Source organism: Ammospiza caudacuta, chromosome 8 (genome assembly GCF_027887145.1).
Source record: "Ammospiza caudacuta isolate bAmmCau1 chromosome 8, bAmmCau1.pri, whole genome shotgun sequence".
NCBI lineage: Eukaryota > Metazoa > Chordata > Aves > Passeriformes > Passerellidae > Ammospiza > Ammospiza caudacuta.
The window spans coordinates 42,716,399-42,743,241 of record NC_080600.1 but is presented as its reverse complement, the minus strand read 5'-3'; the positions used below and the strand labels follow the sequence as shown (position 1 = coordinate 42,743,241).

Sequence of the window (26,843 nt, the reverse complement as noted above, 5' to 3'; positions counted from 1 at the left end):
TATTTCTATTTTGCTGTCTCATTTATCCCAAGCATAAAAAATTAACTAATTCCAGCACTGCACACTGGTTTCAGTGAGTAACTTGATGGAATAATTTTGTGAAATGAGCCTCAGTTGGGGATTAAACAATTTCCTGATGGAGTTTCCCAGATCATCCTTTAAATTCCATGATATGCTGACTTCAGGAGGAATTAATGGAAAAGTCAGTGGTAATCAGTACAAATTTAAAATTAAAGCTTTTCTTATAAATGAACTTCTAATTGCACTCTAAATGCTCTCCTTAAACACATTTGCATTAAAAAGCTGAAGTACCACTAAGCAATTCCATAAACTAAACAATTCCATATAAATAAAGAGATTTCACATAAATAAATATATTCCATGTAAATATATTCCATGTACAAAAAAAACTTTAGGTACAATTAGCCAGGAAAACGTGAGCAATCTCCATTTTTAAACTCATTTTCTAAGCCTGTGATCTCCAAGTTGAAGAGGTTCCCAAATTTTTATTTGCTTCCACATGTCTTTCTTCAAAAATATTTATCCAACTTTTCCTTTTTCAGGAATAAATCTTTTTTAAAAAATGATACTCAGAAAAAAATCTTTTTAATTTTTATGAATAGATACAGGGAAAACAATGCTCAGGAAAAAAGCACCAAGCAAAGTTTTTCCCAGTATTTTCTTCTGCTTCAAAACTTGAAGGATTTTGGTGCACCTCAAGAAATTATCAATAATTTCCTAGAAAACTTAATGTAAAATTCTTATTTTTTCTTAAAAATGCTTCTTTATTTCTATCAATAAATATCCTTACTGCAGGGTGTGGAAAGCAAACTTCTGAGCCTTGCAGAGATGCCAACAGAGTCACTCTGGAGAGATCACAATTTGAGATACGGAGCTTTTCTGGAGCCCTGCAGACCCTGAGCTCCACTGTCAGGGAGATGTTTTATGAAAATGCTTTTGTAGGATTATTTCTCCTGAGGAGCTGGGAGGCCTCAGGAACAAAATGCAGCAATGGTTATCTGCTGCTGCATTTTGGGGTGCAACAGGGGCATCTGGGATTGGGCTCATGGGGTTCTTTTTAATTTATGGCAGTCCAGACTCTCTGCTCAGTCACAAGATTTTATTATCATTCCATTCCTATTCCTTACCAGCCTTCTGATGAAATCCTTTCTTCTATTCTTTTAGCACAGTTTTAATGTCCTATCTATCATAAAATAACAAATCAGCCTTGTGAAACACGGAGTCGGGTCCTCGTCTCTCCCCGGGAACACCCCACTCCATCCCACCCAACTCCAATCTTTTGTGTTCCCCCAGCCCAGATCCCCTCAATCCTGACCTGTTTTTCTCGTAGAACAGCGCCAGGGGCTGGGAGAAGGTGCCCAGGGTGGTGCCCAGCAGGGAGGGCAGGGAGATGTGGCTGATGATGCTGTGCAGGGCAGCCAGCAGGGCCAGCCCGGGCGCCAGCAGGGGCTCTGCCTGCTGCTCCCCGCGGCTCAGCTCGTGGAACCACTTCAGCAGCAGCAGCAGCAGCTTCAGCAGAGAGCTCAGCTTGCCAAGGGGCTCCTTCTTCTTCTTGGCCCAGTCCGTGGGGGTCTGCGGAGCTGAGGTCCAAAAATTCATTAAAAATTGGATTTTTTCCCCTTAACCGACATGAAAAGACAGCTGAACGTTGAGTCTGCAGAGGAAGAACCACTTCGCTTCAATTCCCAAACCAGATCTACACATAAATAGTTTAAAAATTGATTTAACAGCTTAACCACAATTTTAATGTGTAATTTTATCTGATTTCTAGTCTTCTTATTTATATTTCTGGCTGCTCAGACTCTGCAGGTTTTAATGCCTACCTGAAATTTTTAAGGTTTTAATGAACTTGAAATTTTTTACTTGAAATTTTTAAGGTTTGAATGCCTACTTGAAAATAAAAATCCATTCCTCAGATAGCAGCTGACACACAAATTGTGGAACAGTGAACAGGAGGGAAGGAGAAATACAATCCCTTATTATTTTATCTGTTTGGAAGTCAAGTTTACATTATGTTCTTCCTCATCAAAATTTCCAATTACAGCATTTCATCCCCTCAGCAGCCCCACACTGCATTTTACCACTTTAACAAATTCCCATCAGACTGGTAAATTTTAACTCATTTTTTACTGAATTGTGCTTTTTTGGGAATTACCTCTTCAGCTTTTAACTCATTTTTTACTGAATTGTGCTTTTTTGGGAATTACCTCTTCAGCTTTAACACTTTAAGTGGGAAAAGGAAACAAAGCAAAGAATATTTTATACACAATGACTCTTTGTCTTCTGTTAAACTCTAATTTTTAACCAACTCCTGAAGTCACAAAACCCCCAAAATGAAAGTATTTCCTTACATCTGGTTTTGGGCTGGAATTTAGTGCCATAGGGAGCAAAGTTGATGCAGTCAACCATGACTGACACAAGGTGGGTGAGACCTTCCAGCATGGAGAACACCTGAGAGGAAACAGGAACAAAAATCAATCAGCAGAAACAGAAATCAATCAGAAAAAACAAAAATCAAGCAGCAAAATCAGAAACCAACCACCAAAACTAGAAGTCAATCCTCAAAAGAGCAACAATGACAGAAAAAACCACTCTTGGTGTTCAGGACAGCAAAGAAACAACTTTTAATTAAAGGTGGGTGAAGTTGCTTTGCATGATCAGTGAAACTGATAAAATTCCATTTTAAATACACATTTCCAGTGAGGATGGGCTTATTAATTCTAATAATTAAGATAAACAGTGTCTAAAGCAGCCAGCAGTGGCAGGAAGCTGGGAGAAGGAATCACATGTAGGATAAATCAATTAAAAACCATTTATCAATTTTACCAATTTTTCTAATTTATCATTTATCAATTAAATCATTTATCCACATTTAGGATCAATCAATAAAATTAAGGTTCAAAGCTCACTGTGTACTCAAGGATAAAGCCTGGATGCCAGAAAAGTCATTACAGGCACAACAATTAAGTCAAACCACAAATCACAAATAATTTTTAGTGCATAAAAAGATGTGCAAAGTTGCTTTTTTCCCCACTCTCTTAATCCAAATTTTCCTAAATAAGGCCAAACTTGCTTTAAAAGGAACACTGATATTGTGAGCTAAAAGAAGTCTCAATATAACTTCCCACTGAACTTTTAAGTTGTTTGTCTTGTTTAGTAATTACTGATTTTTAAAAGTGGTATTCATTTATTTATCAGGATACAGCAGCATCCAAGGTAGGTTGCAATGATGCAATCCTCTCAATTCCAGGTTTTTTAATTCCATTTTGTTGTGTTTTTCACAGTGTTTTTTCCAAAGTGAACTTTATGCATGAGGGATTTTAGATCCCAAACTAAACGTGGTGTGAATTTGGGAATAGACAATTTAGGCAACAAAACCACTGATTCTTTCAAAATCTTTCTTTTTTACACAGCTTTAGGAGTAAAATCCTTAAATTTTAGTCTACAAGGCTGATGGTTCCATTTTCTCCTTCCTAACTGTAGTGCCTGGGTTTGTGGTACTTATAAATACATTTCACCTGGACAAATTCCATTTACCACCACCATGACACTCATTAGCCATTATTATTAATTAGAAGACAAATCTAAAATCTGCTTAACTATTTGAATATTTAACCTTTATACTTATTTTCACTCCCTTTCCTCATTTCTCTACCAACTCCTGCCAGCAAAAAGAATTCCTAAAGCTTCACTCTCCCCCAAGCCACCCCACACTGCAGAAATCACCACATCAGGATTTACACACACGTTTTTAGGTTCAGTGAAAAAGAGATCTGCTAAATGATCATTTTATACTCACTACTGGAGTTTCACCTTCGAGCCCAGCCACGATTTTGGCACACAGCTCCTCACAGCACACGTTTTCTTCTGCTGTTGCCACCAGGGCAGCGCAGCGAGCAAAGGCGCGGTACAGCTCGGACCAGGAGCGCAGCAAGGACTTCAGAGTGGCCTTGGACAGAGAGAAACGTGGGAAATCTCAATTCCTGTGCACAGAAAATCTTGCTTTGGGTTTCGTTCTGCTGTCAAAACCGGGGGTTTTAAGCTGGAGGTTTAGGGTTGGAAGTTGGAAGTTTAGGGTTTTAGATCCGTGGTGTTACACTGAACCCAAACCCGGCTGACTGAACCCAAAGTCAGCTCTGAGAGTTCACAGATTTGATAAACCCAACATTGTTTTGAATTAATTTGATTAATTAGATTGATTTGCTGTTACCTGTGGGAATCCCTGAGTGGGGAAAATGTGGGATACTGGCAGCAACAAAGCACTGTACACAGCACTGAAGTTGTGCTCCAGGGCATCCCCCTGGTTCACCTCATTATTCTGCAACAAGAAAAGAGTTTTTGGTTTAATATCATTCATTTCCTCAGACTTATGAATACTTTTCTTGTTAAATAAACAGTTTTTTCCACTCTTCTCCAAGGAGACTATCTCCCAAACACCATTATCTCCAGATTATCTTCTGGGGAAGAGCTGCTACAATCTGCTTTTTTCAATGAGACCCCTTTGGGAAGTCACCACTCAAATTTTATCTCAAACTGGGACATTTGAATATTTAACCTTTATACTCATTTTGCTCTCTTTTTCCATTTCTCTACCAACTCCAGTCAGCAAAATTCCTTTAGAAATCAGATAAATGCTCAGTAAAATTGCTTAAAAAAATCAGATAAACGCTCAGCAAATTTCCTTAAAAAATTCAGATAAATGCTCAGCAAAATTCCTTAAAAAAAATCAGATAAATGCTCAGCAAAGCTCTCCCGTGGGGGTGTGGGTGTGGGGAAGAGAACTGAATTCACTGCTAATTGATTTATTCATGCTGAATGAATTAATGAATATTAATTCATGGTATACATGAATACATGCTATTAAAGAGTTAACAGTTCATGGTATTAAAGAGTTAACAGTTCCTGGGGGAAGCTTTCCATGGTTTTCACCAGCAGGATTATGCCAAGCTATGCAATTCCAGCATCACTTCAAGACATGGAATTCCTTTAAAAATTCACATAAATGCTCAGCAAAATTCCTTTAAAAAGTCACATAAATGCTCAGCAAAATTCCTTTAGAAATCAGATAAATGCTCAGCAAATTTTCTTAAAAAATTCAGACAAATGCTCAGCAAAATTCCTTTAAAAAGTCACATAAATGGTCATTAAAGCTCTCCTGTGGCGGTGTGGGTGTGGGGAAGAGAACCGAATTCACTGCGGAATGATTTATTCACAATGAATGAATCAATGAATGAATTCATTCACTGCTGAATTCATGAATGAACTCACTCACTGCTGAGTTAATGAATGAATTACCTGATTGATCACTCAGAGAGGATTCACCACAATGAATGAATGGATTACCTGATTGATCCACTCAGCGAGAGGATTCACCACAATGAATGGATTACCTGATTGATCCACTCAGAGGATTCACAATGAATGGATTACCTGATTGATCACTCAGCGAGAGGATTCACCACAATGAATGAATTACCTGATTGATCACTCAGAGAGGATTCACCACAATGAATGAATGGATTACCTGATTGATCCACTCAGCGAGAGGATTCACCACAATGAATGGATTACCTGATTGATCCACTCAGAGGATTCACAATGAATGGATTACCTGATTGATCACTCAGCGAGAGGATTCACCACAATGAATGAATTACCTGATTGATCCACTCAGCGAGAGGATTCACCACAATGAATGAATGAGTTACCTGATTGATCACTCAGTGAGAGGATTCACAATGAATGAATTACCTGATTGATCCACTCAGCGAGAGGATTCACCACAATGAATGAATGGATTACCTGATTGATCCACTCAGAGGATTCACCACAATGAATGAATGGATTACCTGATTGATCCACTCAGAGGATTCACAATGAATGAATGGATTACCTGATTGATCCACTCAGTGAGAGGATTCACCACAATGAATGGATTACCTGATTGATCCACTCAGTGAGAGGATTCACCACAATGAATGGATTACCTGATTGATCACGATTCACCACAATGAATGGATTACCTGATTGATCACTCAGTGAGAGGATTCACCACAATGAATGAATGGATTACCTGATTGATCACTCAGTGAGAGGATTCACCACAATGAATGGATTACCTGATTGATCCACTCAGCGAGAGGATTCACCACAATGAATGGATTACCTGATTGATCCTCTCAGAGGATTCACCACAATGAATGAATGGATTACCTGATTGATCCTCTCAGAGGATTCACAATGAATGAATGGATTACCTGATTGATCACTCAGTGAGAGGATTCACCACAATGAATGGATTACCTGATTGATCCACTCAGCGAGAGGATTCACCACAATGAATGGATTACCTGATTGATCCACTCAGTGAGAGGATTCACCACGATGCTCCACATCCTGCACAGGTGCTCCTTGTTGCCCACCTGCCCCGCACTCTGCTCGATGATGCCCAGCACGGACTCACTGAAGGCCAGGGCAGAGGTGGGCCCGGACAGGGCAAACCCCACCAGGGCCTGCAGGATCCCAAAGAACCTGGGGGAAAGGGCACAGTCAGAGTCGGGGTTTCCCAGCTGAACCAGAAATGGTGAAATGCAGTTCCTGGGGGGCTCAGAGCTGCAGTACCTCTCGTCTGTCACGCAGCACTCCAGCAGGCTGTCGTGGAAGGGCAGCTGGATCAGGAACAGAGCCGGGGTGCCCTGGGAACGGAGATGGGAGAGGTTAAACAGCACTGGGGAATGGAGGGGCAGCCCCACCTCCAGCAGGAGCTCTGTGCTGCATCCCACTGAGCCACAGAGCACAGTCAGGGTCATCAGCCACAAATTCACTGTCACTATTAGCCACAAATCCCCAATTATTGTTACTATTATTAGCCAGAAAGTCACAACTATTGTCACTATTATTAGCCAGAAATTCCCAATTATTGCCACTATTATTAGCCAGAAATTCCCAATTATTGTCACTATTGTTAGCCAGAAATTCCCAATTATTGCCGCTATTGTTAGCCAGAAATTCCCAATTATTGTCACTATTGTTAGCCAGAAATTCCCAATTATTGTCACTATTGTTAGCCAGAAATTCCCAATTATTGTCACTATTGTTAGCCAGAAAGTCACAATTATTGCCACTATTGTTAGCCAGAAATTCCCAATTATTGTCACTATTGTTAGCCAGAAAGTCACAACTATTGTCACTATTGTTAGCCAGAAAGTCACAATTATTGTCACTACTGTTAGCCACAAATTCCCAATTATTGTCACTATTGTTAGCCACAAATTCCCAATTATTGTCACTATTGTTAGCCACAAATTCCCAATTATTGTCACTATTGTTAGCCAGAAAAATCACAATTATTGTTACTATTGTCAGCCAGAAAAATCACAATTATTATTGTTATTCTTATTAGCCAGAAAGTCACAATTATTATTGTTATTATTATTAGCCAGAAATTCACAATTGTTATTATCAACCAGAAATTCACAATTGTTATTGTTAACCAGAATTTCACAATTATTATTACCCAGAATTTCACTATTATTATTAATATTAGCCAGAAATTCACAATTATTACCCAGATTGTCACTATTATTATTCTTATTAGCCAGTAATTCCCAATTATTATTACCCAGAATTTCACTATTATTATTATTTGCCAGAAATTCCCAATTATTATTACCCAGATTTTCACTATTATTATTATTAATATTACCCAGAAATTCAAAATTATTATTACCCAGAATTTCACTATTATTATTACTATTATTATTATTATTAGCCAGAAATTCAGTCATTAGAAGTTGCCAATATCAGCCCTTCTTGTGCAGTAATTTCATTAACGACACATTTCAATTAGTGAGGCCTCAAACAAAGTCATGCGCAACACGAAATCATTTCATTTTCCAAAACTTCGCAGCATCAATGAAGTCCCCAAATGAATGAATGAACGGATGAATGAACGGATGAATGAACGGATGAATGAACGGATGAATGAACGGATGAATGAACAAAACTAATGAATGAACTCACATGCAGAAGATCCATGTCAGCGACCTGGTACGCTGGGGACCCCAGAGCTTTGGGGGGCAGCTCCCTGGCAGTGATGTCAATGAGAGACTGGGCAGGAGGAAATTAAAAAATAAAATTGAAATGTATTTTTGCTGAGGGCTGAAGTGTTTTAAGGAAAATATGGTAAATAGAAATAAAATACAAAAACCACAATCCCCCCAAATTATAAAAAACACAAAAAATAGACAAAAAAATACAAAAAAACCACAAAAATACAGATAAAATGCAAAAAGATACAAATATAGATAAAGTACAAAACCAACCAAATGCTACATAAACCCAGCAAAGCCCCCAAAATACAAAAATTACAAAAAAGCCAAAAAACAAACAAAACCCCAAAATTTACAAAATAACTCCCCAAAAAAAAAAAACCAAAAAATACAAAATTACAAAAAAAACCCCAAAACAAAAAAAACAAAATACCAAAAAATACAAAAAAATTACAAAAAAGCCCCAAAACAAAAAAACTCAAAATACCAAAAAATACAAAATTACAAAAAAACCCCAAAACAAAAAAAAAACCAAAATAGCAAAAAATAGAAAAAAATTACAAAAAAACCCCCCAAAATTTACAAAAAAATTTACAAAAATTTACAAAAAATACCACAAACATTACAAAAAAAACCCCCAAAAAATTTACAAAAAAACCCCCCAAAAATTTACACAAAAATACCAAAAAAATTACAAAAAATAAAAAAAAATTTACAAAAAAATACAAAAAATTTACAAAAAAACCCAAAAAATTTACAAAAAAACCCAAAAAATTTACAAACACCAAAAAATTTACAAAAAATATAAAAAAATTACAAAAAGAACCCAAAAAATTTACAAAAACCCCCCAAAAAATTACAAAAAAATACCAAAAAAATTACAAAATAACCCCCAAAAAATTACAAAAAAATACCAAAAACTTTACAAAAAAAACCCCCCAAAATTTACACAAAAATACCAAAAAAATTACAAAATAATACCAAAAAATTTACAAAATAATACCAAAAAATTTATAAGAAAATAACAAAAAATTTACACAAAAATAACAAAAAATTTACACAAAAATAACAAAAAATTTACAAAATAATACCAAAAAAAATTACACAAAATAAAAAAAAAATTTTACAAAAAAACCCCCAAAATTTACAAAAAAATACCAAAAAATCCATAAAAAATCCCAATAAAATTCCAAACCCCAACTGGCCGAAGCGCAGCAGAAAGCGGAGCCGCCGCCATTCCCCAGCCCCCGCCCCCGCCGGGCGTTCCCGGCCTTGGGCACAGAACTCACCAGGGCCTTGTGCGCGGGCACCGCCCGGCTGCTCACGATGCTCCGGAGCGCCTGCAGCAGCGTGGGCAGCACCTCTGAGCCCCCCTTCTCCTTCTTATTCCCTGAAATACAAATATTTCCGTCAGAACAGAATGATCTCTCTCAGCATCAACCAAACTTCCCGCGGAAAAACAAAAAAATTCTGTGTAAATCTGTAAAAATTCACCAAATCCTTCAGAGATTCAGGTATGTTCTGCTCATAACAGAAATGAAACTCCAAATTTTAAATAAAAACCTTCAAGTGTAATTAGGAAATGGAAACATCTTTGTTTCATTAAGGATTTGATTTTTGGTACATTAAAGTTGTGGAATGTTGTATTCATGCAAAGAATGGATGAATTCGTCGTGTTCTGATTGATTTTCAATTAAAAGTTTGCATTATTAAGTATGTTTATTTCTTGGATGATGTTCTTTATCCAAGGAAAGTCCAGAATATACTTAATAATACAAACTTTTTCCTATTTTTAAAATGAGAAACAACTTTTATACATCTGTAAACTCTACTGTGGAACAGAATTTCAATGAAGAAAAGAGTCAAACACTTCAATTTCTGTCTCCATTCCTCAATACTGAAGACTTGAGGGGAAGTTGTTTTTCTTTTGAAACTGCTTTAAACTAGAACAGAATTACTGATTCAGACTGAACCTGAGCAATGAACAATGAACAATTTCCTGAAAGAAAAAACATTTCTTATTTCCTGAAATAAAAAACATTTCCATCAGAACAGAATGATCACTCTCAGCATCAACCAAACTTCCCGCGGAAAAACAAAAAAATTCTGTGTAAATCTGTAAAAATTCACCAAATCCTTCAGAGATTCAGGTATGTTCTGCTCATAACAGAAATGAAACTCCAAATTTTAAATAAAAACCTTCAAGTGTAATTAGGAAATCTCTGTTTCATTAAGGATTTGATTTTTGGTACATTTAAGTTGTGGAATTTTGTATTCATGCAAAGAATGGATGAATTCGTCGTGTTCTGATTGATTTTCAATTAAAAGTTTGCATTATTAAGTATGTTTATTTCTTGGATGATGTTCTTTATCCAAGGAAAATCCAGAATATACTTAATAATACAAACTTTTTCCTATTTTTAAAACAGGAATCAACTTTTACACATCTGTAAACTCTACAGTTTACTGTGGAACAGAATTTCAATGAAGAAAAAAGAGTCAAACACTTCAATTTTTGTCTCCATTCCTCAATACTGAAGACTTGAGGGGAAGTTGTTTTTCTTTTGAAACTGCTTTAAACTAGAACAGAATTACTGATTCAGACTGGACCCAAGCAATGAACAATTTCCTGAAATAAAAAACATTTATTTCCTGAAATAAAAAACATTTCCAGTCAGAACAGAATGATCACTCTCAGCACCAAGCAAACTTCCAGTGGAAGAACAAAAAAATTCTGTGTAAATTTGTAAAAATTCACCAAATCCTTCAGAGATTCAGGTATGTTCTGCTCATAACAGAAATGAAACTCCAAATTTTAAATAAAAACCTTCAAGTGTAATTAGGAAATCTCTGTTTCATTAAGGATTTGATTTTTGGTACATTTAAGTTGTGGAATTTTGTATTCATGCAAAGAATGGATGAATTCGTCGTGTTCTGATTGATTTTCAATTAAAAGTTTGCATTATTAAGTATGTTTATTTCTTGGATGATGTTCTTTATCCAAGGAAAGTCCAGAATATACTTAATAATACAAACTTTTTCCTATTTTTAAAATGAGAAACAACTTTTATACATCTGTAAACTCTACTGTGGAACAGAATTTCAATGAAGAAAAGAGTCAAACACTTCAATTTCTGTCTCCATTCCTCAATACTGAAGACTTGAGGGGAAGTTGTTTTTCTTTTGAAAGTGCTTTAAACTAGAACAGAATTACTGATTCAGACTGAACCTGAGCAATGAACAATGAGCAATTTCTGGTTTAAAATAAACCAGCTGTGAGTGGCAGCAATGCAAACTGAAGCCCAGGACCGTTTTTACCTGCTTCAATCGCCGCTCTCACGTATCCATTGATGTCCTTCCAGATAACGTTCAGCACGCAGTCTGCAAGGGAACAGTGCCTTCCTTCAGTTTGCAATAAAACATTGCACAAAGCCCAGCTGAAGCACAAATGGTGCTAAAGGACAGGCTTGGGTTGAACAGAACCCAAATTTCGAAGCAATCAGAGCAGTTCTACTTTTCACAACATCAGGACATCACACAAAGTGTTGATTTCTCATGTTCCCCTCGCCCACTTGATTTCCCAGAAAATATTGAAATTTCCCCACTGAATTCTCACCAGGAACTTCTTTGCCAATTGCCACAAAGCCATCCTGAACAGCATTTATCAGAGTGCTGGCATGCTTGCAAAAAAAAGAAGGGCTACTGATCAGTGGGTACTGCAGAGGCTCTACAAGAACAAAAAAACACATTCCATAAACCTCTTACTCCGTAGTTGGCTGGGAAAAGAAACCTTAAAAATAACCAAGTCTTTGTGTATTTACAGCATTTTCAACACAAGGATATCTTAAAACTGACAACAGTTACGAGTTTAAATCATTTCAGTCTAACAGACAAGATTTGAGATGACACGAATATATTTTTACAGTTAAAAATATATATATAAAAATATAAACTGTATAAGTAGAAATATAAATATATAAAAATAAGGTATATATTTATAAATGTAGAATTATTAAACTATATAAAAATATATATAATTATAAATCATACGTAAAAATATAAAAACATCATATTATATATATAAACATCATATTATATATAAAATTATATATTATTATATAAAATTATGTATTATATTAAATAATATATAAAATTATATATTATATATAAAATTATATTATAATGATACAATATATGATAAGATATATAAGATATATGATAAGATATATGATAAGATATATGATAAGATATATGATAAGATATATGATAAGATATATGATAAGATATATGATAAGATATATGATAAGATATATGATAAGATATATGATAAGATATATGATAAGATATATGATAAGATATATGATAAGATATATGATAAGATATATGATATGATGATATGATGATATGATATATGATATATATGATATGATGATATGATGATATATATGATATATATGATATGATATATATGATATGATATATGGTATTATATATGATATGATATATTAGATATGTGATAAAGCTATGTGATAAAGCTATGTGATAAAGCTATGTGATAAAGCTATGTGATAAAGCTATGTGATAAAGCTATGTGATAAAGCTATGTGATAAAGCTATGTGATAAAGCTATGTGATAAAGCTATGTGATAAAGCTATGTGATAAAGCTATGTGATAAAGCTATGTGATAAAGCTATGTGATAAAGCTATGTGATAAAGCTATGTGATATTATATAAAATTTATATAATATTATATAATATCATATATCATATTACATTATAATACACTACATTATAATACAATACATTACATTATAATACATTACATTATAATACATTACATTATAATACATTACATTATGTTATATATAAAATTATATTAAAAATTATATGATATATGATATATAAGATATATGATATATATTATACAAGATATATAAAATATATTATATGATATAAAATTTATATATTATATTATAGAATATTATATTATATTATATCATACTACATTATATATTATATCATATCATATATAATCATATTACATTATATGATATTATTAAAATTATTAGAATATTATAATATTTATCAATTAATTAATATATAGTCATTTAATAATACTAGAATTATTTAACAATTAAAGTAATTCAATATTATTATAATTATTGAAATATTCTGATATTGAAATATTATATTGTATATAAAATTTTATACTATATATAAAACAGAACTCTAAAACTCCTACCTAAACTGAGGCCGAGCTTGTTGCGCTTGGCGAACTCGAGCACGCGCGGGCCCATGAGGAAGTGGAGCAGCATCTCCACGGCCAGGAGCTGGATGGAGGGGAAGAGCTGCGCCCCCGCTGGGCTGCCCAGGGCTGTCCTGGGGGTACCTGGGATCACAAACACCGAAGGAAGGACCTGAGCGAGGGCACACGGACGGGAACACCACAGAAATCCCGGGGAAAGGGCAAATCACGGAGTGCTGCCGGCTGAAGGGCACCTCTGACGGCCAGCCTTCTCAGGCGAGCAGGGTTTGCTATCACAGCTGAATTTTCCCCAGGATTTTAAATATCTGCCCATGTCGGGAGTTTAGTTCAAGCATGGCTTAAAGAAAAAGGCCACGAAGCCATGCAGCTGAGAGAAAAGTAACAGGTAGCTGTGAAGCAGTTTCAAAGCAGTTCCCAGCCTGACTTCTATAAACAATTAGTCTCTCTCAGGCATCATTGTATAAACAACAAGGTTCTCAGGCAGTCTTCCCATAACAAGTGAAACACCCTCTCTGGGAAAAGATGGCACCCTGGGAACAGATGTGGAAGTTTTGGGAACTGTTCATATCACAGTGGGAACACTGGTTTTATTTTAAACAATCAACGGTATTGTAAAACAAAAGGAGTGGTTAGAGTTTTCTCTGTTAGCCTATCGTAAACCTGGATTTTGGAATATGCATGAAGTTAATTAACACTGTTATTTAAAGTGACTGATCGATCAATAAATTCGGAGTTCGATGCATTATAGGATGGTCGTTCTCCCCCTCACTTCAACATGCCCCAAAATTGTCAGTTCTAGGACACCAAATTTTATTTTGGCCACACAAATCTCCATGGAAGCTGTGCCTGCACAGCCACTGAACACCTGTATAAATCTGCTGCTTCAAAAAAAGTTTCCTTTGGAAATTGTCACCTGGAACGCAAATTCAAGAGGTTTTGGCAAAATATTTTGGCCAACTCTGTCACCTGGAACACAAATTTAAGAGGTTTTGGCAGAATACTTTGACCAACTCAGCTGTGATCTCCCAGGACTAAGATGAACTTTTTTAAGAAGGGGAAAACAGGAAACTCCCCAAATGCAGGATCTCTGAGGCTCCTGATTACAGCAGAACACAATGGCACAAGCCATGGGTGCCAGGCTTCCAGAAAGGGAAGGAAAACCAGGAGTTCCTCACTCGATATTTAGAGGTGGTATTTTGATTTTCAATAAAAAAGTTTGTATTATTAAGTATATTCTAGACTTTTCTAGGATAATGTCCTTTATCCAAGGAAAGTCCAGAATATACTTAATAATGCAAACTAGAGGTGGTTTTACATGTGGTTAAAGCATTAAAATTCCTGCTGGATCATCATCCCTGGGCAGGGTTTGGTGGGATTTTGGGATTTGGGAGGGAATTCCTGGCTGGCAGGGTGGGATCTCCATCCCTGGAGTGCCCAAGGCCAGGCTGGCCAGGGCCTGGGATAGGGGGAGGTGTCCCTGGATGAGCTTTAAGGTCCTTTCCAACCCAAACCATTCCAAGGTTCTTTACTACTCAGGCAGAAACTAAAAATGCTACAGAAATAAAAGGGCACATATAAATAGCACATATAGATGAAAAATAAGATTTCAAAGCAGAGCTCCCTTGCAAGAGAGAAAACAATTCAAGCATTAAATTCAGGCATTGGTCCTCAAACTGTGATGGGCACAACTTTTAAAACTTTGAATAGTGACTGCAACAACCTCACTTTCCCCATATAAATCATGCAGTGGCCATGCAGAAAACTCAAATGTGGTGAAGAAAAAGAATTAGAAATGGAAAAGTAGAACATGACAAAGAGAAGAGATGATTCTCTGCATGTGAAATGGAGCTGGAAGTTTTCACAGGTTGATGTTTCAGTACCTGGTTTCTGCCCAGGAGTTGCCGAGCCCTCAACTGTGATGGGCACAACTTTTGAAACTTTAAATAATGACAGCAACAACCTCACTTTGCCCAAATAAACCATGCAGTGACCATGCAGGAAACTTCTGGAGAATTACAAATGGAACAGCAGAAAATGACAAACAGAAGAGATGATTCTCTGCACATGAAATAGAGCTGGAAATTGCCACAGGTTGATGTTTCAGTACCTGGTTTCTGCCCAGGGGTTGCTGAGCCCAGGCTGGGGTTGTTGGGCCGTGAGGGCGTCCCTGGGAAGGCAGCAGCAGGATCCACACTCAGGGTGCTTTGGATTAGAGGGACACAAACCTGCAAAGGGACCCCAGCAACAGCTACAACACATGCAAGCCACAAAAAACTCATTTCAGTCAGCACAGACTGGGCTGCTGCTCACAAATCTGGGGATTCAGAATGAATTAGAGTGTCCAATCATACAAAAATTCCTGGTGGATGCAGTGTGTTTTAATAATGCTAAGAAAATACTCTTCCCTCCCTTAATCTTGAAGATGAATTTAATGGAATCCAGGTGTTGAACAGAAACAGGTCCATTCCACTTACAGTGTGACTAGAAATGCAACACCTGCATTAGTTCTATCTTCCCAAATATTTATGGTCTTTCACCAGTTTTCCTGTGGCAGCCTTTTCCAAGCCCACACTTCCTTGGTGAAAGGAGCAGAGAGCCTTTATTTAACACATCTATAATCCATGGCTGTACTCAGGGCAGTTTCGAAGATGCTCACAGGGCATTCCCACTGACTCTCCAATATTCTGGGGCTGTGAGTCCCAAATATCCCTTTTACACAATCTGTAACCACACACAAGCACAAATTGGTTCCTTGAGGGAGTTTGATTTCAGTAGCACAGCAGAAAGGGATGAAGCAGGAATATTTTACATTCTGCTGCACAGACTGGGCTGCTGCTCCCAAATCAAAGTTTCTGGGTATTCAGAATGAATTAGAGTGTCTAATCAAACAAAAATTCCTGGTGGATGCAGTATATTTTAACAAGCCTAATTTATTAGGATTAATTTAATGGAATCCAGGTGTTGAACAGAAACAGGTCCATTCCAGAGTGTGACTAGAAATGCAACACCTCCATCACTTTTCTTTTTATCTTCCCAAATATTTATGGTCTTTCACCAGTTTTCCTGTGGCAGCCTTTTCCAAGCCCACACTTCCTTGGTGAAAGGAGCAGAGAGCCTTTATTTAACACATCTATAATCCATGGCTGCACTCAGGGCAGTTTTCAGAGATGCTCACAGGGCATTCCCACTGACTCTCCAATATTCTGGGGCTGTGAGTCCCAAATATCCCTTTTACACAATCTGTAACCACACACAAGCACAAATCGGTTCCCTGAGGGATTTGATTTCAGTAGCACAGCAGACAGGGATGGAACAGGAATATTTTACACTCTGCTGCACAGGGATTCCTGTCCCCTGAGTTACCTGCTCAAAGTTGGAGGGCAGGTGAGGGCCCAGCCTCATCAGCAAATACCACCAGACCTCCAGCTTGGTCAGGGCCAGAGCCTCTGTCCTCACATGGATGGAGCTCAGGGGCTGCATCAGCAGCTTCAGCCTCTTGGCACTGCACAGGATGTCTGGGGGATCCAAAAGGTGCATTTTAAACAAGCACAGCTCAGCAAAATCTGATTAAACCATTGGTTTTTTCCCAATATCTTATAGTTTCAAATTCAATTAACAGTTACCTGCAAAACTCAATCACACCAACCTTCCAAATTCTCTTACTGCTCTAATTATTGCTTAAAACAACTCCGCAAAAATCAAGAATTTCTTTTCAATACAAAGACTGAAATTAAATTTTCTGCATTCCAACCTGCCCCACTTGAGAAGGGAGGTTGGACCCAACCATCCACGTTGGGATTCTGGGATAAACAGAAGAAACTCCCTCTTGCCTGCTCTGTTAGGTTCCATCTGCTCCAGGGACAGCAAAATCAAACACAGTTTTTCTTCAGAACACAGAGAAGCACAATCAAGGTAAAAATATTGTATTTTAACAGAAGGTAGAATAAAAACTTGCCCAGATTCAGGTTACACCTTTAGAACAACTTTTTTTAAACTTTTTAAAATTTTTTTCTGGAATCCTGAAGTGTTGCCTTTCTCCAGTTATACCACACCATTCAAAATAGAATACACAGAATGTTTTAAACTCTATTTCCCTGCTCTTTGGATCATTTATAGCACTACAAAACACAATTTACTAATTTTATTCTATTTCTAGCATTCCCAGCACAAAAACTAGGATAGAACAAATGATCAAACTATCACCCTGCCTCAAAAAGAAAAGAGAACAAGGGAAAAACCAACAAAAGCTTGAATTTTAGCTCTGCACAATGAATTTTTCTGCAAGATTACGTGGCTATCCAGTGATATACAAATAATGCATTGACCACTAACAGCCGTATTTTCTTCCAGTTATGCATTAAAGTTATGCAGATTTTTCCAGCTAGGTATGACCTGTATGAAAACAAATCAGGCTAAATATTTTGTTTCGACCCACCTGGATTTAGAGCAAAGTTATCAATGAGGCTCTTCCATGCAATGAAGGCAATTTTCTTCACCACAGGGGAGCTGCTGCGGAAGCCCAGCTCCTCCAGCTGCAGCAGGGAGTTGATGAAGCTGCCACTGCGGTGCAGGGTCTGAGCAGGAGGAAATTCACAGTTAAAAGAGATTTCTGCTCCTCAAAACTCCTCTCCTAAAGATTTCTTGCTTTTCTGCTCACCTTTCCAAGCAATCTGACAAACAGGGGCCACAGCTTTAACACGAAGGTCTCGTTTTTGGAAGAAAACAATTTCTGAAGTTCGGAAATTAATTTCTGCAGGCAGAAAGAAACAGAATTTCTACAATAAACGGATTTTAAATGTTCTAAAAACTACACACTCATGCCAATGTCTGGGGACACAACCAACAGACAAGATTTGAGATTATGCAAATATATATATATTATATATATTAATACATTATATATATATTATATATAAATATTATATTGTAATATATAATATACAATCTAATATGTTATATATTATATATAATATATATAATATATATTGTATATATTATGTAATATATCTCTTATATCATAATATATATTATTTATATTATATATATCATTATATATTACAATATATAATTATATATAATTATATCTATAATATGCATTTTTTACAATGAAATATATATATAACTTATATACCTAAACTAAGCACAAGTTTGTTTTGCTCAGCACAATCCACAGCTTTTGGTGCCAAGAGGAAGTGGAGCAGCATTTCTGATATTTCCACATCAGGATTTCATTCTGTACCACACAGCATCTGCTACCACCTGATTCTCTTTTTAGTTGAAATTCATGGCTCTTATTGACAATGGCAAATTCATTCAAACAAAGCAAAATTCATGTCTTCAAATATTTGCGTTTCCTCCAACTCTGAAGTCAAAACACGCCCTCACACCAAACACCCCCTTGTTTGGTTGGGTTTTGGGTTTTTCAGCAGAAAATAAAGCAAAACAAATGAGCCAAGTGAGGCCAGTCCTGGAAGTGAAGGGGAACATGAAAAGCTCCATCAAGGACACGCAGGGGCTGCTGCTGCTGCACAGGATGGGACTCAAAGGACATGGAAAATGCTGAGCAGGCTCTGCTTTCCTGCCTCCCTCTCCAAATTCTGCCTCCCATCCCCTTTGATGCTGGGCACTTTTTGGCAGTGAATATTTACATTGCTATTTTTTCCATTAAAACCACTGGCATCAAGAAGTTGCTGTCAATGCACAGAAAATGGAATTAATGCTCCCCAAGCAGTGTCACTCACCGTGGTCATCAGGTGCTCGGTGACAGCTGCCACCTCCTGCTGCCTCTGCAGGAGCAGGGGCATTCCCATCTCCAGGGCAGTGGCACCTCTGAGCTGCACTTTGTGAGACGAGTGCACCACCAGGGGGATGATCAGCTTGGCCCACCTCACAGCCTCTTCTCCCATCTGCGCTGGAGCTTGCTCCATTAAGCTGGATCAAAAAAAACCCCAAAGAAATAGGGATTACAGATCTCCAACGGCAGCTCAGGAACTCAGGTTATCTGTGTATCATCAGGAAACGCTCTAATTCAGTCCAGGATTTATAGGAAACCATCCCTAATTTCTTAAATCAATTTTTAATCCCAAAAAAATAGGGATGAAAAAAATACGGATTACAGATCTCCAACAGCAGCTCAGGCACTCAAGTTACCTGTGTATCATCAACAAATGCTCTAATTCAATCCAGGTTTTTTAAGAAACCATCCCAAATTTCTTAAATCAATTTTTAATCCCAAAAAATAGAGATTACAGATCTCCAACAGCAGGCACTCAAGTTATCTTTGTATCATCAATAAATGCTCTAATTCAATCCAGGATTTATAGGAAACCATCCCAAAAATTTTAAATCAATTTTTAATCCCCAAAAAAATTAGAGATTACAGATCTCCAACAGCAGTTCAGGCACTCAAGTTATCTGTGTATCATCAATAAATGCTCTAATTCAGTCCAGGATTTATAGGAAACCATCCCAAATTTCTTAAATCAATTTTTAATCCCAAAAAATAGAGATTACAGATCTCCAACAGCAGGCACTCAAGTTATCTGTGTATCATCAATAAATGTTCTAATTCAATCCAGGATTTATAAGAAACCATCCCAAAAATTTTAAATCAATTTTTAATCCCAAAAAAAAGTTAGAGATTACAGATCTCCAACAGCAGGCACTCAAGTTATCTGTGTATCATCAACAAATGCTCTAATTCAATCCAGGTTTTTTAAGAAACCATCCCAAATTTCTTAAATCAATTTTTAATCCCAAAAAATAGAGATTACAGATCTCCAACAGCAGGCACTCAAGTTATCTGTGTATCATCAATAAATGTTCTAATTCAATCCAGGATTTATAAGAAACCATCCCAAAAATTTTAAATCAATTTTTAATCCCAAAAAAAAGTTAGAGATTACAGATCTCCAACAGCAGCTCAGGCACTCAAGTTATCTTTGTATCAATCTTTGATACAAAGATAATAATCAATAAATACCGTAATTCAATCCAGGATTTTAGGAAACCATCCCAAACGTTTTTAACCAGTTGTATTTTGAGATTGCAGTAAAAGTGCAAAGTTCAGGTGTAATTTCAGACAAACCTCTCCAGAAGCACAGCAGCCTGACTGAGAGCTGTGCTGTCCATTTTACCCTGAAGGAATGCACACTGGCCAGGGCAGGTGTGGCCATGAAGCATCCCTGGGGTCCCCAGAGCTCCCACACAGCTGGGAACAACTCCAGCAGACTCTGGGCAAATCCAAACCAGGTCTGGACACACTCCATCAACACTGGCTGCTCAGAGCTCCGATTTTATCCTCAGATTCCCACATTTCCACCAGCCCACTCACACCAAAAAATGTGCAAAAATGGGAATATCTGGAATATATTCAAGTTAGCCTGAATCTAGAAATTCTAGGATTTTTTTAAGTCCCCTTTTCCCCAGGAAAGTCAAATCCCCATCTCTACAGTTTAAGGAGAACTTGCTGCACTAAAGAAAAGTTCTGCCTTTCAAGTCATTTTATTAAAGACAGAGGACAAGAACTGTTTAAAAGAACTATTTAAAATGGATTTGCAGCTCAAACCAGATGCCAAAAGTTAAAGAGAAAACTTAAAAAGGAGTAAATATAGAAGCTCTATGTATTTACTAATACAGAAATTAAATGAGCACTAAATAAAGGTCAACTTTTAATATTTCAGTCCTGCTGACCAGAACGACGTGCTCACAGTGATGGTCCTAAAAAGTCACTTTTGGAATTAGACAGGAATTTCAACAGTGTGATGGGAAACATTGCACTAAAATGCGTTGCCAAGGGGATATTTCTAAATAAGATATTTTTAAATAAACCCCCAAATAATGGCAGAGAATTTGTATTTCTCAAGCAGGCAAACAAAAAGTAAGAACATGACTTGGGAAGCACTGGTGAGAGGTGGGAAGTAATTCCTAAAGAGCCACTAAAAATGAAAGCAATATTGTCCAATTTCTGCCTCAGCACGATGATGTTATTATTAAGGCAATATTTTAATTATTATAATACACAAAACAAGTGGTGCACAGCCCAGCAGCTCCCCAGTTCACCCTGGGCACAATTGCATGGAATATCCCCTGGGATCAGCTGTGTCCCCTTGTCCTTGACTCAGAGCAAACTCTGCTCAGCACTAACTCCAACAGCCCTGCTGTTATCAGCACCATTCCCATCCCAAAGCCACCCACAGCACCCAGCAACCACCTCCAGCCCAGTGAAAACCAGGCATCCCTGGAGACAAACAATCCTAAACACAATAAACAACTCAAGCAGCTTTGGAGTTTTTCCTTTAGAACATTTAGTGCCACCTGGGTTTTGTATAAAAAGCTTCCCCCCTAAAATGCACGCTGACAGTGGAATATTGCAGAGCACTCACCGGATAATGACATTAAGTGCTTCATACTCAACCACAACAGACTGAACTTCTCCTTTAGTCAGGATTGTTTCCAGAGTAGAGAGAATACTGGACACCTGAGGAAACAAGAGAACAGCACAGTGAGCACCTGGACACAAATCATTCCAGGAGGAGCTGGAATTGGGACATTTCATTTTCCAGGATTGTGTTTGGATTATGCCAGGTGTCATTTTAAACTGGAATATTCATAATTTTCTGCCCTGTGATAGTTCATTGCTTTCTGATAGTACTGCTCACATTGCAGCTTTCCCCTCAAGGAGAGCAGTCATTTGTGGCTCAGGTTTTCCAAGAATTGATACTCGGGTGTCAGATTTGATGGGAAATAACCTTTGGATTCAAAAGCAACTGAGCGGAGAGTGACAAATAATTTGCCTCCTCTCCCCGGGAAAGGACAGAAAATGAGGAATGAAGAAACTTATGTTTTCAACAATTTCTGAAGGCTCCTCTCTGTGAGAAGCGAGGCCACCAGAAGAACAGTGTGAAACTCACCTCCTTCCTAACAATTTCAGGAGGAAACGCCTGCTTGGAGATGACCCAAAGTGCCCGAGTGCGAGTGTTCTTGTCGGAGCATTTCAGAGCCACGCTGTTCACTGCTGCCAGCAGCCCCTGCACGTCCGTGCCTGAGACAGAGCACACACAACCCACAGCCCGTGCCAGGCGTTCGGGTCACTCTGCTCACTGCAACGTGCCCAGCACCCATCCAGCTGCAAGCCCCAGTGATTTACTGCCTAAACATCACCTTGGAGCAGCTCCCCTCCCACCAAAGCAGCCAGAAAGCTGGAAATGTTATTAACATTAATAATATAAAAAGCAATATACAACTATCGTTTATTAATATTAAAATATTATTACAATACTGATATATAAACATTATAATAATATTCTATCATAGTATTAATTATAATTAAATTATTATATTTTATTAACAATATATTATATTTTATATAATATGTATAATATATGTGTATGTATAATATATATTTTATATATAACATAATATTATATAAGCATTATATCATATTATATGTGATATATAATATAATAGTATATATTATATATAATATACATTATATAAATATATTGTATATTATATACATATATAATATACCTATAATATACCTATAATATACTATAATATACCTATAATATACTATAATATACCTATAATATACTATAATATACTATAATATACTATCATAGAATATCATAGAATATCATAGAATATCATAGAATATCATAGAATATCATAGAATATCATAGAATATCATAGAATATCATAGAATATCATAGAATATCATAGAATATCATAGAATATATTAAATGTATATTCATATATATAACATCTACATTGATACAATATAGCTATATAGAATATAATAAAATATAGATATAAAAATATATTAAAATATATTAAAAATGTACACGTAGATATATAAAAGTATTTCATATAAATAATATAAAAATAGAAAAAACAAAATAATAATAAATTTAATAATGCAGCGTATCTGTATTACCGTTATAAGAATCCATAGAATTAGAAGCTAGTTTTAGTTAAATACACCTGAGCTAAAGATGAATATTTAATTATTCAAAACTTCTTGGATTTTAAGTGAATTTAGCAGCACTTTGGTCATAACTTGGCATAAATTGTTTTTAGAGCCTACAAGAGCTTTTTGTTACTGAAGGTGGTAAATTGTAGCCCATTACATAAAAATTAATTAAGTTAATACAGGACTTAGACCCAACTAAGAACACAGATGGAGAAATGTGTTCCTTTAAAATTCAGGGGTAAAAAGTGAGATTTTTGGCAAATGTGCACTTTGTGGTGGCTGACCCCAGAGTGAGAGGAATGGAAGGACACTTTCACTCCTCTCCCCGATCAAAAGTACACTCAGAGGTACAGGAGCTGCTTGTCCTCCCTCCCTTCCCAACTCCCCATTGTTTCCAGGGCTTTGTGACTTCTGGAGCCTGACATTCTGTAATAAAATTGTTATTTATCAGCTGGCTAGAAAAATGAGAGCAAAGAAAGATACCACACAGACATTATCAGAAATGCCTTGTTCTCACAGGAAATCAGGGGGAATTCTGCACAATAGGAAAGCAGAAGGCACTGCAAAAAAATGGAGAAGAACCAAAAAACCCAATTTCAAACAGGAGAAATGCCCTCTCCCCTGGTACCAAAAACCTGTGGTTTTACCTTGAGGCAAAACCTCAAGTTCTCAAAAGCAAAACCTTTTGTGGAAGGGATTTAGCACTTTCTAGGAATGCAGATCCTAAGATTTTGGATTAATTTGAAATAGCTGGGGCTGGACTAGATGACCTTTAAGGGTCTCTTCCAACCCAAACCACTCCATGATTTGATGGAACAAAGAAACCTCCAAGAAAAAAGCTGGAAAAGCTCTACTGTGCACTCCCAGATCCTACAAACAGCTTCTTCACTCTTTTCCCACAAGAATATCTTTTTTTGATCACTAATTCCACACAACTAATTACTGTACTAATTGCTACCAAAGCATTTAATGAAACTAGAAGTTTGTAAAACAGAATTGGTGTAACAGCATGAAAAATCATCACCACGCTTGTGTACAAGATGTAATTAATGAACTGATCACACTGCTCACATTGCAGACAAATCCTGGTCAAAACGAAAACAAATGCAAAGAAAAACATAAAGAAAGAGCTCTGATATATTTATAGTCACAGTTCGTTTGCTCACCAGATAATTCAGCTGTGTTGTTTGAATTAAAAGTGCAGAAGCCCAAGGCCTGCAATGCTGCATTACTGAGCTCCAAGTTTGGACTGGAAATGTGTGCCTGGAAAAAAACAATAAAAAAACCCAAATCCACAGAATGTCAGGTCAGAAAAGTAACTGAGAAATACTGAGTTTATTGTCTGAATACCAACACTGCTGGGAAGCTGGGAAAAGCAAACACTTGGTGAAAAACCCACCCAGGCAGGAAACCCTCCTGAATTCTGGACACACCAAATCAGTAAAGCAACTTGAGGTGCTGAAGGCATTTTTGCTTTCTGTAATAAAAACACCTTTAATGAAATAAATCCCAAACATCCCAAGTTTTTCACTTTGGCTGTGTATGTTATGCTCTCTCACCTGACTCTCCAACTGGTTTTAGGCTTCTGAAACAGAAGGTGAAAATGGCTAAGAACAACCTTTACATTACTGCTTAAAAACCCTGACATTTTCTGCATATTCCGAACTCTGAAATGTTTCTAAGGCACTCAGGACACACTGTCTCTCCTGGCTGGAAGATTAGATTTGACTGTGGGATGCTGCCTGACCACATCCAAGACCCAGCATTTTGGTTTTTAATGCAGTAATTCCTCATCACAAGAATGATCTATTTTGCAAAAAAAAAAAAACCCTTTCCTGCTCTGCATTCCTATTAAAGGTTGGACTCCATGACTCAGAGGTTTTTGCCAACCTTAATGATTGTGACTCTATAAATGAACTGACATTTGAGTCTTTCAATGCCCACTGACCTTGCTCACCAAAATAAATCTTTGTTCACTGAAGTGGAAGAGAACTGAGTGTAAAAAAACCATACCTTGAACACCTTGCAGAGTTGAGGGAAGTGTTTCCTGAAGTCTGCAGTGAATGCTTTGCCTCCTTCACCACTCAAGCGACTGCAAGGAGGAGGGAAAACAAACAATATTTCCAGGTTAAATACTTTGTAACTGACTCAACCTTTATCTTCTGACACACAGCAGCACATTTTCTTGAAGGGAATCAACAGAACACTGAAGGACCCTAAAGAGCAGAAATGCCAGCACAAGGTCTGATCGAGCAGCAAAATTCTGTGTTATAGCACAAAGTGAGTAATGCTTCCTTTTCTGCCTAAAAAACACTCATAAAAACATTAAGGGCTTTCATTTTTTGGTCAGCTCCTATAAAAACATTAAAAGTCAGCACGCAAACTTTAAATTACTTGCTGCACATTAGAAAAACCAGAAATACAGGAGCTGAAAAAGCACCTTCCTCACGAGCAGTCCCAGAATGCAGGAAAATCCTGGTCTGACCAGCAGCAAGGATGACTTTGCTCATATGTGAGGAACATTCTTGCAGAAAAGCTGCAATTATCCCATACAACGTTAATCATCAGCTTCTCACTGCAAAACCCAAACAGTGCTGAGTTCAGTCATGCAGGGACAGCCTGAGAAACCTGTTGATGTTTAATATTTACATTAGGAGGGGTTTTTTGCTGTCAGTTATTTCTAGAAACCTGCAAATCTGCTATGTGAGTAGCTACAGTTTTAAATTCACCGCAGGACCGAAGGGAAACGCTGAGAGAAAGGGATCGTGCCTTTGCACATGGTAGAAGCGGCCACATGCGGGTAAAGGCACAAACACATGGCAAGATGCAACTTCCAGAAAGAAATGCAATGAAAACACGGCAACTGCCAACTAAAAACTTCACCCTTACAGTCGTAAAGCGGCAAAGCTTTATCGCTACAATAAAGTTTTTATTTCCTAATGCGCCTCTGACGATCCCCCAGGAATCCAAGGGGCAGGGAGGCTCTGGAATGCGCAGATCCTGCTGAGATGCGCTCCTTCCTCCTCCTCTTCCTCCCCTCACTCCTCCCTCTCTCCCTTCCCTCCTGCTCCTCCTTTCCCTCCCCCCAGCCCCGCATGTCTCCCCTCGGCCACGCTGCCCCAGCCACGCCGGCAGGTCCCGCTCCGATGGCGCTCCCGGCTCTCCCGCTCCGCACGCCCGCCCCGATCCCTCAGGGCCGCCCGCTCCCCTCGGGCAGCGTGCGCGTCCCCCGCGCCCACCTGACGATGGTGAGGTGCGCGTCCGTCAGCTCTCCCGGCGGCGCGCCGGGGTCCTCCAGCGTGCGGAGCAGCGGGCCGAGGCTGGAGCTGGCGGCGGGCTGGGGAGCGGCGGGTTCGGGTTCGGGCTCGGGGCCGGGCGCGGCGGGCTCGGGATGGGGGCCGGGAGCGCTCATGGCGACACCGCCACCACCGCCGCCTCCCCCCGGCGCGGCCGCCCCTCAGCGCCGCGCGCCTCCCGCGCTAAGATGGCGGCGCGCGCGGGCCCGGCGGCGCGCGGGCTGCGGCCAATGGG

At 37.9% G+C, this 26,843-nt stretch overlaps 1 protein-coding gene across 1 annotated transcript in view; it reads right to left on the bottom strand.

Annotated features, from left to right (window-relative positions):
- The window catches only part of RIF1 (replication timing regulatory factor 1), a 36,253-nt gene extending 9,529 nt beyond the window's left edge, over positions 1-26,724 (bottom strand). The window contains exons 1-21 of the mRNA XM_058809743.1: positions 26,552-26,724; positions 25,326-25,404; positions 24,479-24,575; positions 22,252-22,382; positions 21,724-21,818; positions 19,081-19,270; positions 17,997-18,089; positions 17,775-17,913; positions 16,703-16,854; positions 15,446-15,564; positions 13,316-13,485; positions 11,689-11,799; positions 11,391-11,453; positions 9,362-9,462; positions 8,044-8,130; positions 6,643-6,716; positions 6,372-6,552; positions 4,232-4,339; positions 3,821-3,970; positions 2,373-2,472; positions 1,337-1,601 (exon numbers count right to left, since the gene is read on the bottom strand). Of these exons, the coding sequence (XP_058665726.1) occupies positions 1,337-1,601; positions 2,373-2,472; positions 3,821-3,970; positions 4,232-4,339; positions 6,372-6,552; positions 6,643-6,716; positions 8,044-8,130; positions 9,362-9,462; positions 11,391-11,453; positions 11,689-11,799; positions 13,316-13,485; positions 15,446-15,564; positions 16,703-16,854; positions 17,775-17,913; positions 17,997-18,089; positions 19,081-19,270; positions 21,724-21,818; positions 22,252-22,382; positions 24,479-24,575; positions 25,326-25,404; positions 26,552-26,724 (2,678 nt within the window). The remainder of the gene's footprint in view (positions 1-1,336; positions 1,602-2,372; positions 2,473-3,820; positions 3,971-4,231; positions 4,340-6,371; positions 6,553-6,642; positions 6,717-8,043; positions 8,131-9,361; positions 9,463-11,390; positions 11,454-11,688; positions 11,800-13,315; positions 13,486-15,445; positions 15,565-16,702; positions 16,855-17,774; positions 17,914-17,996; positions 18,090-19,080; positions 19,271-21,723; positions 21,819-22,251; positions 22,383-24,478; positions 24,576-25,325; positions 25,405-26,551) is intronic.
- Between the last annotated feature and the right edge of the window lie 119 nt (positions 26,725-26,843).